We start from the raw sequence: 16,882 nt of genomic DNA, 5'->3' as shown, positions 1-16,882 counted from the left end.
TTTTATACAATTTCTGAAATTATCATTACCCAGAGTTACTCCATGACAGTTACTATTAAGATTCTTAATATCAGAGCATAAGTCAATATATCCATACTCATTATTAATCATTTCTAAACCCATACCTCTAACTAATCCTAGTTTAAAGTCCTAACAACCCCCTCAACTGAGTTAGCAAGAAAACCCACACCTGCCCTGGATAAGTGAACCCCATCCCTGGCATACATGTCATTTCGGCCATAGAAGTTGTCCCAGTTGTCAATGAATGGTACTGCATTATCCTTACAGTGTTTATCCAGCCAACAATTAATACCAATTGCTCTGGACAACCATTCATTACCAACACCTCTTCTTGGCAAAATGCCACATATAACAGGGCGCCCCCCCTTCTTCCTAATCATGTCTATAGCTGTCCTGAACTTTCTAACTAAATCCTCACTTCTACGCTTGCCTACATCATTGCCTCCAGCACTGAGGCAAATAATAGGATTGATCCCATTACCGTTCATGATGTTGTCAAGCCGGCTAACAATGTCCTCCATCCCAGCCCCAGGAAAGCATACCCTTTGTCTCCTACTCCTGTCCTTCAAGCAGAATGCCCTATCCATGTATCTAACCTGGCTATCCCCAACAACAACAATATTCTTACCTTCTTTGTTGTCGTTCGTCGTGACGATCCCAGTAGTCGACTCACATTCGTCGGGTAGCACCGAGAATGCGTTGGAGGTTTCCACGGGAGTTTCCACAGCAGTCTCCTTCTTCTTCATCGTTTCTGGCTTTCCATTCGTCTTCTTGATCGTCAACTTCGTCGTCCCCTGCTGTCCAGCCACTGACCACGATCCCTTCTTGACCTGAGGACTCGAAACAGGAGGACTACTACGAATCCTCTTGTTTTCCTCGGTCAATCGCCGTATCTCCATCTTCGCTGCCCTCAATTCTTCCTTAAGTTGCTGGTAAAGTTGCTCGATGGAGGGCATCTTGGTTCAGTCAACGGGAGCAAACAAGACACTTCTTCACAGAGTTAAGTACAGGTCACCACTGAGTTAAGTACAGGTCACCACTGAAGGGGAATCCCCTTCCATTAAGACTTGAGGTGTCAAGTCCTTTTCTGGGGTTACTTCCCTTCTTCTTTTAATGCCACTAGGACCAGCTTCAGAGTCACTGGACTTCTGTCGCACAGCATATCTGTCCATAGTGGCCTGTACCTCTCGTTCCTTTATGACTTCCCTAAAGTGTTTCACAACATTGTCAGTGTAATAGTCACCAGCATGGCTTGCAATAGCTGTGTGAGGGTGATTTTCATCCATAAAGGTTTGCACTTTCAGCCACATTGCACAGATTTCCTTAATCTTTGTAGTAGACAACTTCTTCAATTTCTCTCTCCCCTCCTCCGAACCAGTTTCCTCAGGTCTGGCCTCTTGCTGTTGAAGTTGATCTATCAGCTCATCAGTGGTTAGTTCTTCATTGTCCTCCTCCACCAACTCTTCCACATCATCCCCACTAACCTCCAACCCCAAGGACTTCCCCAATGCCACAATTAATTCCTCAACTGGCATACTCCTCTCAGGGTTAGCCTCAAATCCTTCAAAATCCCTTTTGTCTACACATTCTGGCCACAGTTTCTTCCAAGCAGAGTTCAAGGTCCTCTTAGTCACTCCCTCCCAAGCCTTACCTATAAGGTTTACACAATTGAGGATATTAAAGTGATCTCTCCAAAACTCTCTTAGAGTCAGTTGAGTTTCTGAGGTCACTACAAAGCACCTTTCAAACAGAGCTTTTGTGTACAGTTTTTTGAAGTTTGCAATAACCTGCTGGTCCATGGGCTGCAGGAGAGGAGTGGTATTAGGAGGCAAAAACTTCACCTTAATGAACTTCATGTCTCCATAAAGTCGCTCTGCCATGTCTGTAGGATGACCAGGGGCATTGTCTAACACCAGGAGGCACTTAAGGTCTAATTTCTTTTCAGTTAGGTAATCTTTCACATTGGGGGCAAATGCATGGTGTAACCAGTCATAGAAAAAGTCCCTAGTGACCCATGCCTTACTGTTTGCCCTCCACAGCACACACAAATTAGCCTTGAGGATATTCTTTTGTTTGAACGCTCTGGGAGTTTCTGAGTGATACACTAATAAAGGCTTCACTTTGCAATCACCAGTAGCATTGGAACACATCAACAGAGTAAGCCTGTCTTTCATAGGCTTATGTCCTGGGAGTGCCTTTTCCTCCTCAGTAATGTAGGTCCTGCTTGGCATTTTCTTCCAAAACAGGCCTGTTTCATCACGATTAAACACTTGCTCAGGTTTCAGTCCTTCACTTTCTATGTACTCCTTGAATTCCTGCACATATTTTTCAGCTGCTTTGTGGTCCGAACTGGCAGCCTCACCATGCCTTATCACACTATGTATGCCACTACGCTTCTTAAATCTCTCAAACCAACCTTTGCTGGCCTTAAATTCACTCACATCATCACTAATTGCAGGCATTTTTTTAATTAAATCCTGATGCAACTTCCTAGCCTTTTCACTTATGATCACTTGAGAGATGCTATCTCCTGCTATCTGTTTTTCATTTATCCACACCAATAAGAGTCTCTCAACATCTTCCATCACTTGCGATCTCTGTTTCGAAAACACAGTTGAACCTTTGGCAAGAACAGCTTCCTTGATTGCCTTTTTGTTGCCCACAATAGTAGCGATGGTTGACTGGGGTTTATTATACAACCTGGCCAGCTCGGATACACGCACTCCACTTTCATACTTATCAATGATCTCTTTCTTCATCTCTATAGTAATTTTCACCCTTATTCCTGTAGGGTTGGCACTAGAAGCTTTCTTGGGGCCCATGGTCACTTATTTTGCAGATAAAATCACCAAAAACACTGTAATAATACGAAATATTCCGATTGTATGCTTGGATGTTACCGCGAAGGCTGGCTGGTAAACAATGCCACCGGCAGAACATGTGAGGCTGGCTAAGGCTGCACATTAGACGCGTCTCGGACGAGCAGCGTTGAGCGGGTTTTTTAGTGGTATGCGAGGCAAAATCTTAGCGATAAAACGTATCGGTATGCGGATTTAACGTTATGTAAGGCCAACGGTCTGCGGGGGTCCACTGTATATGGAGAGTAAAAGAAAGGTGAAGAGAGTGGTGAGAGAGTGCAAAAGGAGAGCAGATGATAGAATGAGAGATGCACTGTCAAGAAATTTTAATGAAAATAAGAAAAACATTTGGAGTGAGTTAAACAAGTTAAGAAAGCCTAGGGAAAGTATGGATTTGTCAGTTAAAAACAGAGTAGGGGAGTTAGTAGATGGGGAGAAGGAGGTATTAGGTAGATGGCGAGAATATTTTGAGGAACTTTTAAATGTTGAGGAAGAAAGGGAAGCGGTAATTTCATGCACTGGCCAGGGAGGTATACCATCTTTTAGGAGTGAAGAAGAGCAGAACGTAAGTGTGGTGGAGGTACGTGAGGCATTACGTAGAATGAAAGGGAGTAAAGCAGCTGGAACTGATGGGATCATGACAGAAATGTTAAAAGCAGGGGAGGATATAGTGTTGGAGTGGTTGGTACTTTTGTTTAATAAATGTATGAAAGAGGGGAAGGTACCTAGGGATTGGCAGAGAGCATGTATAGCCCCTTTATATAAAGGGAAAGGGGACAAAAGAGATTGTAAAAATTATTATTTTTTTTTTATTATCACACTGGCCGATTCCCACCAAGGCAGGGTGGCCCGAAAAAGAAAAACTTTCACCATCATTCACTCCATCACTGTCTTGCCAGAAGGGTGCTTTACACTACAGTTTTTAAACTGCAACATTAACACCCCTCCTTCAGAGTGCAGGCACTGTACTTCCCATCTCCAGGACTCAAGTCTGGCCTGCCGGTTTCCCTGAACCCCTTCATAAATGTTACTTTGCTCACACTCCAACAGCACGTCAAGTATTAAAAACCATTCGTCTCCATTCACTCCTATCAAACACGCTCACGCACGCCTGCTGGAAGTCCAAGCCCCTCGCACACAAAACCTCCTTTACCCCCTCCCTCCAACCTTTCCTAGGCCGACCCCTACCCCGCCTTCCTTCCACTACAGACTGATACACTCTTGAAGTCATTCTGTTTCACTCCAGTCTCTCTACATGTCCGAACCACCTCAACAACCCTTCCTCAGCCCTCTGGACAACAGTTTTGGTAATCCCGCACCTCCTCCTAACTTCCAAACTACGAATTCTCCGCATTATATTCACACCACACATTGCCCTCAGACATGACATCTCCACTGCCTCCAGCCTTCTCCTCGCTGCAACATTCATCACCCATGCTTCACACCCATATAAGAGTGTTGGTAAAACTATACTCTCATACATTCCCCTCTTTGCCTCCAAGGACAAAGTTCTTTGTCTCCACAGACTCCTAAGTGCACCACTCACCCTTTTCCCCTCATCAATTCTATGATTCACCTCATCCTTCATAGACCCATCCGCTGACACGTCCACTCCCAAATATCTGAATACATTCACCTCCTCCATACTCTCTCCCTCCAATCTGATATCCAATCTTTCATCACCTAATATTTTTGTTATCCTCATAACCTTACTCTTTCCTGTATTCACTTTTAATTTTCTTCTTTTGCACACCCTACCAAATTCATCCACCAATCTCTGCAACTTCACTTCAGAATCTCCCAAGAGCACAGTGTCATCAGCAAAGAGCAACTGTGACAACTCCCACTTTATGTGTGATTCCTTATCTTTTAACTCCACGCCTCTTGTCAAGACCCTCGCATTTACTTCTCTTACAACCCCATCTATAAATATATTAAACAACCACGGTGACATCACACATCCCTGTCTAAGGCCTACTTTTACTGGGAAATAATTTCCCTCTTTCCTATGTACTCTAACTTGAGCCTCACTATCCTCGTAAAAACTCTTCACTGCTTTCAGTAACCTACCTCCTACACCATACACCTGCAACATCTGCCACATTGCCCCCCTATCCACCCTGTCATATGCCTTTTCCAAATCCATAAATGCCACAAAGACCTCTTTAGCCTTATCTAAATACTGTTCACTTATATGTTTCACTGTAAACACCTGGTCCACACACCCCCTACCTTTCCTAAAGCCTCCTTGTTCATCTGCTATCCTATTCTCAGTCTTACTTTTAATTCTTTCAATAATAACTCTACCATACACTTTACCAGGTATACTCAACAGACTTATCCCCCTATAATTTTTGCACTCTCTTTTGTCCCCTTTGCCTTTATACAAAGGAACTATGCATGCTCTCTGCCAATCCCTAGGTACCTTACCCTCTTCCATACATTTATTAAATAATTGCACCAACCACTCCAAAACTATATCCCCACCTGCTTTTAACATTTCTATCTTTATCCCATCAATCCCGGCTACCTTACCCCCTTTCATTTTACCTACTGCCTCACGAACTTCCCCCCCACTCACAACTGGCTCTTCCTCACTCCTACAAGATGTTATTCCTCCTTGCCCTATACACAAAATCACAGCTTCCCTATCTTCATCAACATTTAACAATTCCTCAAAATATTCCCTCCATCTTCCCAATACCTCTAACTCTCCATTTAATAACTCTCCTCTCCTATTTTTAACTGACAAATCCATTTGTTCTCTAGGCTTCCTTAACTTGTTAATCTCACTCCAAAACTTTTTCTTATTTTCAACAAAATTTGTTGATAACATCTCACCCACTCTCTCATTTGCTCTCTTTTTACATTGCTTCACCACTCTCTTAACCTCTCTCTTTTTCTCCATATACTCTTCCCTCCTTGCATCACTTCTACTTTGTAAAAACTTCTCATATGCTAACTTTTTCTCCCTTACTACTCTCTTTACATCATCATTCCACCAATCGCTCCTCTTCCCTCCCGCACCCACTTTCCTGTAACCACAAACTTCTGCTGAACACTCTAACACTACATTTTTTAAACCTACCCCATACCTCTTCGATCCCATTGCCTATGCTCTCATTAGCCCATCTATCCTCCAATAGCTGTTTATATCTTTCCCTAACTGCCTCCTCTTTTAGTTTATAAACCTTCACCTCTCTCTTCCCTGATGCATCTATTCTCCTTGTATCCCATCTACCTTTTACTCTCAGTGTAGCTACAACTAGAAAGTGATCTGATATATCTGTGGCCCCTCTATAAACATGTACATCCTGAAGTCTACTCAACAGTCTTTTATCTACCAATACATAATCCAACAAACTGCTGTCATTTTGCCCTACATCATATCTTGTATACTTAAAAATTATACAGGAATAAGTTTACTGAGTATACCAGGAAAAATATATGGTAGGGTTATAATTGAAAGAATTAGAGGTAAGACAGAATGTAGGATTGCGGATGAGCAGGGAGGCTTCAGAGTGGGTAGGGGATGTGTAGATCAAGTGTTTACATTGAAGCATATATGTGAACAGTATTTAGATAAAGGTAGGGAAGTTTTTATTGCATTTATGGATTTAGAAAAGGCATATGATAGAGTGGATAGAGGAGCAATGTGGCAGATGTTGCAAGTAGTATATGGAATAGGTGGTAAGTTACTAAATGCTGTTAAGAGATTTTATGAGGATAGTGAGGCTAGGTTAGGGTGTGTAGAAGAGAGGGAGAATACTTCCCAGTAAAAGTAGGTCTTAGACAGGGATGTGTAATGTCACCATGGTTGTTTAATATGTTTATAGATGGGGTTGTAAAAGAAGTAAATGCTAGGGTGTTCGGGAGAGGGGTGGGATTAAATTATGGGGAATCAAATTCAAAATGGGAATTGACACAGTTACTTTTTGCTGATGATACTGTGCTTATGGGAGATTCTAAAGAAAAATTGCAAAGGCTAGTGGATGAGTTTGGGAATGTGTGTAAAGGTAGAAAGTTGAAAGTAAACATAGAAAAGAGTAAGTTGATGAGGGTATCAAATGATTTAGATAAAGAAAAATTGGATATCAAATTGGGGAGGAGGAGTATGGAAGAAGTGAATATTTTCAGATGCTTGGGAGTTGACGTGTCGGCGGATGGATTTATGAAGGATGAGGTTAATCATAGAATTGATGAGGGAAAAAAGGTGAGTGGTGCATTGAGGTATATGTAGAGTCAAAAAATGTTATCTATGGAGGCAAAGAAGGGAATGTATGAAAGTATAGTAGTACCAACACTCTTATATGGATGTGAAGCTTGGGTGGTAAATGCAACAGCGAGGAGACGGTTGGAGGCAGTGATGTCCTGTCTAAGGGCAATGTGTGGTGTAAATATTATGCAGAAAATTCGGAGTGTGGAAATTAGGAGAAGGTGTGGAGTTAATAAAAGCATTAGTCAGAGGGCAGAAGAGGGGTTGTTGAGATGGTTTGGTCATTTAGAGAGAATGGATCAAAGTAGAATGACATGGAAAGCATATAAATCTATAGGGGAAGGAAGGAGGGGTAGGGGTCGTCCTCGAAAGGGTTGGAGAGAGGGGGTAAAGGAGGTTTTGTGGGCGAGGGGCTTGGACTTCCAGCAAGCGTGCGTGAGCGTGTTAGATAGGAGTGAATGGAGACGAATGATACTTGGGACCTGACGATCTGTTGGAGTGTGAGCAGGGTAATATTTAGGGAAGGGATTCAGGGAAACCGGTTATTTTCATATAGTCGGACTTGAGTCCTGGAAATGTGAAGTACAATGCCTGCACTTTAAAGGAGGGGTTTGGGATATTGGCAGTTTGGAGGGATATGTATCTTTATACGTATATGCTTCTAAACTGTTGTATTCTGAGCACCTCTGCAAAAACAGTGATAATGTGCGAGTGTGCTGAAAGTGTTGAATGATGAAAGTATTTTCTTTTTGGGGATTTTCTTTCTTTTTTTGGGTCACCCTGCCTCGGTGGGAGACGGCCGACTTGTTGAGAAAAAAAAAAATCACGTAATGTTAACGCAAAATCTAAAATATGCACATTTACAGGAATTCATTCACTCAACAATTGGCTGAAGAGGTAAACATGAACTGTTATGCACTTGTAAAATCTAGCTAATAAGAACAAATATTTTTATCAAACTGCTTGCACAATAAAATGCTTCAGTACGAACCTTTCTCGTGTAGTAAAATTACTCTTGAAACCCGGAATATTTCAGTTAACCCAGATTCTGTCGCATTTGTACTTGTCTGCATCAACTGTAAAATTAATCAATACTGTATTAAAAAACCTTGAAAGCCTTTAATTATTTCTTAATATATGAAACCTGATGACAAACATATGTAAATGCCAATTTGATTAATAACATTTGAATACTGTATCATTAGAGAACTAACAAAACCTTGAGAATCTCCAAGATATTTTACATCATTGTGTCTTACTTTCATGGAGTGTGGAGGCACTTGTTTTAGAACCTGTAAAAGTACTGAGAGCAGAGAATTTAAAGGGGCACATTGCTGACACTACCTACCACACTCGATATTGCCACAGAAAATCAGTTCAGTTTTCTATGACAAAACTAACAAATTGTGAGTAGCAATTATGAACAGTATGAAATTAGGGAAGAACCCATCCCAGGAATGGTTGGAGGGAGGGGATAAAGGAGCTTCAATTTCAGGGGTTTGAGCATCTAGCAGGCTTATGTAAGCATATTAATTAGTAGTGAATAGAAACAAGGTTTTTTTTAATGAACACGCTGTTGGAGTCTGAGCAAGGCAACATTTACGAAGGGATTCAAGAAAACCGGTTAGCCAAACCTGAGTCCTGGAGGTGGCATGGGCAGTGCCTGAACTCTGAAGGAGGGAGGGTGGGGATTTTACAGTCAAAGGGTGATTTGAATTGTGAAGTCAGCACGATTCTGGTAAGACAGCAATTGAACAAATGATTGTGAATGTTTCCTTCTTTGGGTCACCTAGCCTTGGTGGAAGATGGCCACTGAGGTAAGAGGAAAACATTTGCAAATATTTTTATAAGAAATATTTCCATAATGCTGTTGTTGTAGCTCCTAGGCTAATTATGTTTATGACAGTAACTTTTTTCTTACCTCAATGGCCATCTCCCAGGCAGAGTAACCCTAAAAAAATGGACACATTCAACATTATTCATTCAGTCGCTATCTTGCATGAAGTGTGCTGACACAATTCAGTTCACAGTCTGATTGCAACATTCCCACTCCTCCTTCAGACAGGTGCAGAGCATCTTCGTAATATGGAGGAGCTGAAAGTATGATTGCCAACACCTATTTTTAAGTGGAGGCACCATGGCTTTTTGAGCCAAAGCAAGGGGTTGGAACCAGTATATTTCCCAGCCATAAGTTGACCTTCATACACAAAAAAAAATATATCTCGAGTCATATCCCCACATTTTATGGGCATAATATAAACAATTTTTATTAAAACTTAAGAAAAAACTGGAATTACTACTGTATGGCAGCTTCTTCTTGTTGGGTTGTAATGACCAAAGGGCCATACCAGTGTAACTGCACAGGTCATGGTGATGACCCTGACATGTCATTAATCCTGAGGAAGCCACATGTGTGGGACAGTATGTTATGGCAGTCCAGTGGATCAAAGCTCTTACTGTCCAGGAGAGTGAGCAACAGATGTTACAAATCATATTGAACCTATGTAGGAGGTTTAAGGCTAAATGAATCTGGGTGCATGAGCAGGAAGTGCTCCACCTTGTCTTGTTAGGAAGAACATCACAAAATAGAAGGGCTGTCAAGCAGCCATAGATGCACTGCCAGCAGAAAATAACTAGCAATTTACTTAATTGGCCTGTGATTAAAATCTTGTTTTTATATACTGTGCTGTATTCTATCTTGCTGGTTAAGAGTTGTAACATCCCAAATAAATATGTGAATTTCAATTTTGTACTTTTGCACCAAGAGTATTATGTACAATAGGCATCACATACATGCACACACAAACTCATCACACAGATATTGAGAATACTCACTGTACATTGTTTTAAACAAAATACTGATATATGTATGGTTTGCTCACTTAACCTAGTGTTTCATTGGATTTCTCTTCCTCTTAATGCACTCCTTACACGTACTCCTAGGTACTAATAAGGCTGAAGTATGGAGGATAGAAAAGTTAATACCCTCCCACACCTGCTTAACCCTTTGACTGTCGAAAGGCCCAATCCTGAAGTGTCTCCTGGTGTTGCAAAATATTCGAAAAAAAAAAAATTATTTTTTCTTATAAAAATGTTAAGATCATTTTTCTGATTGTTTTAGTCCAAAAAAAAAATTTTCCCATCAGTACTTACCGAGATATAGAGGCATGAAGTTTGCAGAAAATGAGCGGTGTATGGCAACAGCGGCGACTGCCGCTCACCCAGTAAACTTTGGTTTACTTTTATTCGACGGTTTCTTGTTTTTTTTCACTATTTTATTTTTTCACGTAACTTTTGTGGCCTGTGAGATCAAAGTATGGTGCAATGTTCATATATATACTCGTTGAATGTAACACAATTATAGCAAAAACAGTAGTATCATCATAATGTTCCTAAAACTTGTTTACACAAACCATATAAAAAAATTTTTATTACGATTGTTCTATAATATATATACATATGTACAATCACTGGACACTTTTCTAGAACTGCTGCAGCTTGTGGAATTCTTTGAAACATGGGTATAAGCACAGTGGTGTTTTACACTCCTCACACATAAAACGAGTGTCTCTGCATTTTTGTGGGAGTTTTGTGGTATGTCCACAGACAAAACACCTCTTGTGAGCATTTTTCTTGAGAGCAGTAGCAGGCAGTGGTATGGGGTAGTGATCACCAGGCCTCAAACGAGAGGACATGTGTTGATAATTTCATGGGCGCTGGTCTACTGCAAGTGTTGTTCCTTGGTACTTGAATATTATTTGTCTGATGACTGACAAACAAAATTCACCATATTTGGGTTCGTTGTTGGTCTTCAACTTATACATATTATAAGCATTCAGCATGGAAATGTCAAGAAGATGGAAAAAGAGTTTTATGTACCACTTATAACTCTTGCGAACACAGTCAGCAAACCCAATCTACATGTCACATTTGTCCACTAAGTGCATATTGAGGTTGTAATCCATCACAGCTGCAGGTTTTACAATGGGTTCATTGGTCTCTCTATTCTGCTTGCCACTGTCTACCATTTCGTGTTGGTGAACTGATGTCAACAGTGTGATATCACATTTGTCATGCCACCAAAATGCCATGATGTCATTGGCAGCAAACACCTGCACCTCACCTCTACGACTGCCAGCGTCGAACCTAGGCACATGCTTACGATTTCCACGCACTGTGCCACACACATCTGTCATGTTCACTCGCAAGAAATCACTGAGTAAAGGGCTTGTATACCAATTGTCAGTACAGTGGACCCCCGCATAATGATCACCTCCGAATGCGACCAATTATGTAAGTGTATTTATGTAAGTGCGTTTGTACGTGTATGTTTGGGGGTCTGAAATGGACTAATCTACTTCACAATATTCCTTATGGGAACAAATTCGGTCAGTACTGGCACCTGAACATACTTCTGGAGTGAAAAAATATCGTTAACCGGGGGTCCACTGTATATAAAATATGCCCCTTACCAAGATATGGTTTTATCATTGTTCTAACCACATCACCAGAGATACCCAGTAACTTCCTGGTATCTTGCAATGTTTTACCACCAGTGTACACAATTATATCCAAAACCAGACAAGTTTTGCAATCACACAGAACAAATAACTTTATTCCAAAGCTTTTCCTCTTGCTTGGTATACACTGCTTGAATGAGAGTCTACCTTTGAACAAAATCAAAGACTCATCAATAATAAGCTTCCTGAAGGGATAAAAATACATACAGCACTTTTGTTTCAGGTACACAAACACATTTCTGATCTTATATAACCTGTCGTTTCTGTCAGGCATTGTTTTGTCTGAAAAGTGTAACATACGTAACAGTAACAGAAATCTATTCACTGGTATAATGTCACTGAAAGCTGGGGTTGAAATCAGGTGGTCTGTCAACCAGTATGTGTTGACACTGTGCTTATACACATGTGGCATAAGGATTATTGTGGCAAAGAACAGATACATCTCTGCCACAGTTGTGTCTTTCCAATGGTGTAGGAGTGATCTTGGTGAAAGAATTGTGTTTGCCATGGTGTACTCAAAGTATGTATTGCTTTCCCTGACAATAATGTCCATCAGGGGTTTATCGAAGAACAACTGAAAGCATTCCAGTTCAGCATTGTTCCCAAGTGTACATGATGGCCGTATTCCACTTTGTGTTTCATCAAAGTCATGGGGACTGGGAACAAACTCGTCACCTTGCTGCCAATCCCAGATGCGGTCAGCTGGTGGGTTCTGGATATTGAAACGTGGTTGTGGTTGTGCAGGTTGTGATTGTGGTTGTTGTGGGAGTGTGGGGTTGGATGAGGCTGGTTGTAGTTGTGCAGAGTCAGCAGCGTCGGTAGTAGCGTGGCCCACTGCTGGTGCCACATGACTCATGCTACCATCACTATCACCACCACCGCCTGCTGCCTCACTCGCATCATTCATACCCATCGTAACAATATCGTCATCTTCACTATCAGGTCGCGGTGTAGGGCCACGGAATGTGCTCCGAGATTTACTCCTTCCCCTTGGAACAGCATATGGCACACTACCAGATCGCAAGCAACGTCATATATACTGCCGCTTCACTGGGGAATATTCACCCTCACTGCCGCAACTAGAACTGCTTTCAATAGCTTTGAAATCACTATCACTATCACTTTCACTGCTCACATCTGAGTCTCGTACACGGGCAAATAGTTTCCTCTTTCGTCCTGGTACAGATGAACATGAACTAGCCGGCCTAGCACCAGAGGTGGAAGGTTGTGGGTCATCTGGGTTTTCATCACTAATTACGTTATCCTGGGCACTGTTTTCGGTCACACCCGCTTGAAAACCAAGGAATTCACTTTCACTAACACTTTCATCGCTGTTAGAGCTATCACTTGGGAACAAAAGACCTCCAATCTGCCGAGGAGTGAGGAACTTCTTACCGTGAGGCATGGTGAAAATGAACTACCAAGATGGCATTCCCACAATGCACTGCTGAGTCCCAGATTTTTTTCACAGGGTGCACACCCACCACTCAGACCCATTCTCTCTCATGTAGGCCTACCAGCCTTCTCCCGCTTGATCTGAAGCCGCTAGAATTTATGCGTATAGATACGTCAAACACGGTATCTCGTATGACGTATATATATGACCGAAACAGTCAAGGGGTTAATAGCATTTGAGAGTTTGGGGATAGTGAACTTGTCTGTGCCATGAGGCTTATGCTTAATAATGTTTATGGCTTCGCCAGTTTGGCAAGGGGCACTATCTTGCATACAAGAGGTGCTCTGGCACTTCTCGAAACTTTCACCAATAGTCTGCTAGTGGCATACTTACGTGTGTGCATATTTATGACACCTAGCGTACACATTCAAGAATTTCATCCTCTAATGACAGCACTGAACAATTCAAACTGTTTAGCACATTTCAAGAACATCAGTGTGGTTTCCTATAGTTGCCATTTCATCATAATTCTTAAGAGAATAAATAAAGAATATGATAATGCCTTCAAATATGTACAGGAGGGGCCCCACTTATACAGCAAGTTCCAGGCTACTGCTGTAAAGCAAAAATTGCTGTCAAATGAAACACAGCTTTTTTATCACTATCAAATGCATATAAAAGCCTGATAAAATGTTTACATTATCATATATTAAGTGAACAATAGAGCTAGGCCTAAAAAATTTATTTACAGAACACACATTACTTACCATACCACGGGCGGGATTGAACCTGCGGTCAGAGAGTCTCAAAACTCCAGACCGTCGTGTTAGCCACTGGACCAGCTAGCCACAATACTTACCTTAAATTTTTTTGTCATTAGCTTATACTGAGTGGTGAATATATTTATTGTAGGAAGTCTATAAATGAAAGACACTGCATTAACAAAATGCTATGAAGCAAAGCACTGTAAAGCAAGGCCCTCCTGTATTATGAACTATGCTGAAAATAATGAAACAGCACATTGGGAATTTTTTGTATAATCTGTGCACTTTTGTAAGGTTAGTAAAATTATTTAATATACTGTACTGTAATTTAAATGTTAAACTAAAAATTTACTGTATGCAATAGTTTGATTTAATGGATAAAGTCCCATAAGAGTATCATACCTTGAGAGCTTTAAGTGTACTACCACCAGCAGTAATCTGAACATCCAGCCGGAGAGGATCAAGAGCTGATAAATGTTGATTCAATTCATTTCGAACTGTGAAACATTGTTCAATGTTACTGGCCAGCTCTGGCTGACTCCAAGATGAAGGAGCACCATTAGTCTCCTGCTGGAATACACGCCAACCTGGGAAAAAAAAAAGTTCTGAACTTTGTAATTTTTTTCTGAATTTTGTGTGATTCATTCATGCAATGTCTAGGTCCCTTACTTAATAGTTTACATGGTAATAATTATAATAACTGCCCATGTGCAACACCTGGGTATCTTTATTAGGAATAAAGATACTTTCAGTAAGGATGCCCAGGTATTGCACATGACTTATTCATCAACTTGTCCGTATTATATATTTTTTTTTATTATTAATACATCGGCCATTTCCCCACCAAGGCAGGGTGACCTGAAAAACAAGAAACTTTCATCATCATTCATCACCGTCTTGCCAGAGACACACCTACACTATAGTTCAAAAACTGCAACATATCTTCATCCCTCCTTCAGAGTGCAGGCACTGTATTTCCCACCTCCAGGACTCAAGTCTGGCCAACCAGTTTCCCTGAATCCTTTCATAAATGTTATCTTGCTAACATTCCAATAGCAGGTCAAGTCCTAAAAACCATCTGCCTGCACTCGCTGCTATCTAACATGCTCATGCATGTTAAATAGCTAGATGTCTAAGCCCCTAGCACACAAAACCTCCTTTACCCCCCTCCCTCCAACATTTCCTAAAACAACCCCTACCTCAACTTCCTTCCATTACAGATTTATATGCCCTCCAAGTCATTCTATTTAGTTCCACCCTCTCTAAATGTCTGAACCACCTCAACAACCCCTCCTCAGCCCTCTGGATAATACTTTTAGAAACCTCCTTTTAATCTCCAAGCCATGGATTCTCTGCATAATATTCACACTGCACATTGCCTTCAGATATCCAATGCCTCCAGCCTTCTCCTTGTGCAACATTCACCACCCATGCTTCACACCCATATAAGAGTATTGGTGCCAATATACTCTATTACATTTCCCTCTTTGCTTCTATGGATAATGTTCTTTGTCTCCACAAACTCCTCAGTGCACCACTTGCCTTTTTTCCCTCATCAATTCTAAGACTGATTCACCTCATCTTTCACAGACTCATCTGCTGATAAGTCCATTCCCAGATATCCACATACATTCACTTCCTCCATACTCCCTCCCTCCAATCTGATATCCAATCTTTCATTATATATTATATAACTGATCATATAATAAGAGCATGTTCTAATTACAGTAGCAATAAATAACCCATTTTGTGAGCTGCAACTATTAACTTTTATGAACACACAGTTATATTAAACTGGAATTTAAAGAGAAACAGGTATGGAAAATAAAAGTCACAATACTGTGGCTCAGTAAATAAAGATACACCATTTTTGTCACCTTTGTTACTGTGGTGGTGCAGAGCAACTTCCTCAGTCAAGTGTGGTAAAACAGGAGCAAGTGACAGTAACAGATGATGTAGCAAATAATGGAGTACCAACAATGCAGACATACGTTTGTTTCCTAACCTCGGTTCACAATAAAGTCTGAAAAAAGAATGGCCATACAAAAATTTATGTAATTTTGATGTTTTTGTAAAATTGCTTCATCTATGTAACATGGCCATTTAATAAGATAGAAAGGAAAGACAACTTTTTACTAAAATGCAAGTAATAAAAACAAGAAAATACTGTATGTAAGAAATGAGGTGATACAAGTAAGGCTTTATAGAATATGAGCGTTACATTTTTATGTGATATGGACATTGTGAAAAATATCTACAAGTACAGTGGAAACCCAGAATTCGTCTGGTGCAGATACCTCCACTCGGAAATCGTCCGTATCAGACGCGTTCGCCCGCCCAGGACGTGGTCGCTCACATGTATGTGACTCGGTCTGCCTCTGTCACTTGTTCAGTGGGCAATACTCTGCGCATTCATCCGAAACATTTCATAATACAGTAATCCATTGTTTTTTTGTGCTTGTTTATTGAGTGCAACTGTGAAATAAGCCACCATGGAGCCAAAGAAAGTTCCTAGTGCCAGCCCTTTGGTTAAGAAGGTGAGAAAAACGACAGAATTCAAGAAAGAGCTTACAGCAAAATACGAAAGTGGCGTACGTGTGGTCGAGCTCGCCAGGATGTATGGATGCATTCCAAACAACAACCTCTCCTCCCTCTCTCCTCCTTGCCTTCTTCCATACGCCCACAAGAGTCTTCAATAAAGGTATGTAATAGTGATTTAAATGTTCATTTATCCATTAAAATTAGTCATTTATATTTATTTCTCATTGTTTTCTGTATGTAAAACTATAGCTATTCTTTATAAAATGTATTTTTTGTTAATATTTTTGGGTGTCTGGAACGGATTAATTGGATTTACATTATTTCTTATGGGAAATAGTACTTCGGTTTCATCCATTTCGGATTTTGACCGACCTTCTGGAACGGATTAAGAATGAAAATTGGGGTTCCACTGTACATGTACTATAGTAAAATATCAAAATAAGACTGAAAGAGATAGTAGAAAAGATTGTTAATAATGTTATAGTAGTATTAACATGTAGTATAATTATAGCAGTCCTGTACAGTATTTGTACTATTTAGACGAAATTTAAACTTTTAGACTGTAC

The 16,882-nt window shown here is 40.7% G+C and overlaps 1 protein-coding gene across 2 annotated transcripts in view; it reads right to left on the bottom strand.

Annotated features, from left to right (window-relative positions):
* The window catches only part of IleRS-m (Isoleucyl-tRNA synthetase, mitochondrial), a 106,232-nt gene that overhangs the window by 10,735 nt on the left and 78,615 nt on the right, over positions 1-16,882 (bottom strand). For both annotated transcript variants that reach the window (XM_053775613.2, XM_053775614.2), the window contains 3 exons: positions 15,653-15,798; positions 14,178-14,362; positions 8,087-8,171 (listed from right to left, as the gene is read on the bottom strand). In XM_053775613.2, coding sequence (XP_053631588.1) covers positions 8,087-8,171; positions 14,178-14,362; positions 15,653-15,798 — 416 coding nt within the window. The remainder of the gene's footprint in view (positions 1-8,086; positions 8,172-14,177; positions 14,363-15,652; positions 15,799-16,882) is intronic.

This window comes from Cherax quadricarinatus, chromosome 10, assembly GCF_038502225.1.
Source record: "Cherax quadricarinatus isolate ZL_2023a chromosome 10, ASM3850222v1, whole genome shotgun sequence".
Classification (NCBI taxonomy): domain Eukaryota; kingdom Metazoa; phylum Arthropoda; class Malacostraca; order Decapoda; family Parastacidae; genus Cherax; species Cherax quadricarinatus.
The sequence above is the reverse complement of the archived record's forward strand: the minus strand, read 5'-3'. Positions and strand labels throughout refer to the sequence as shown.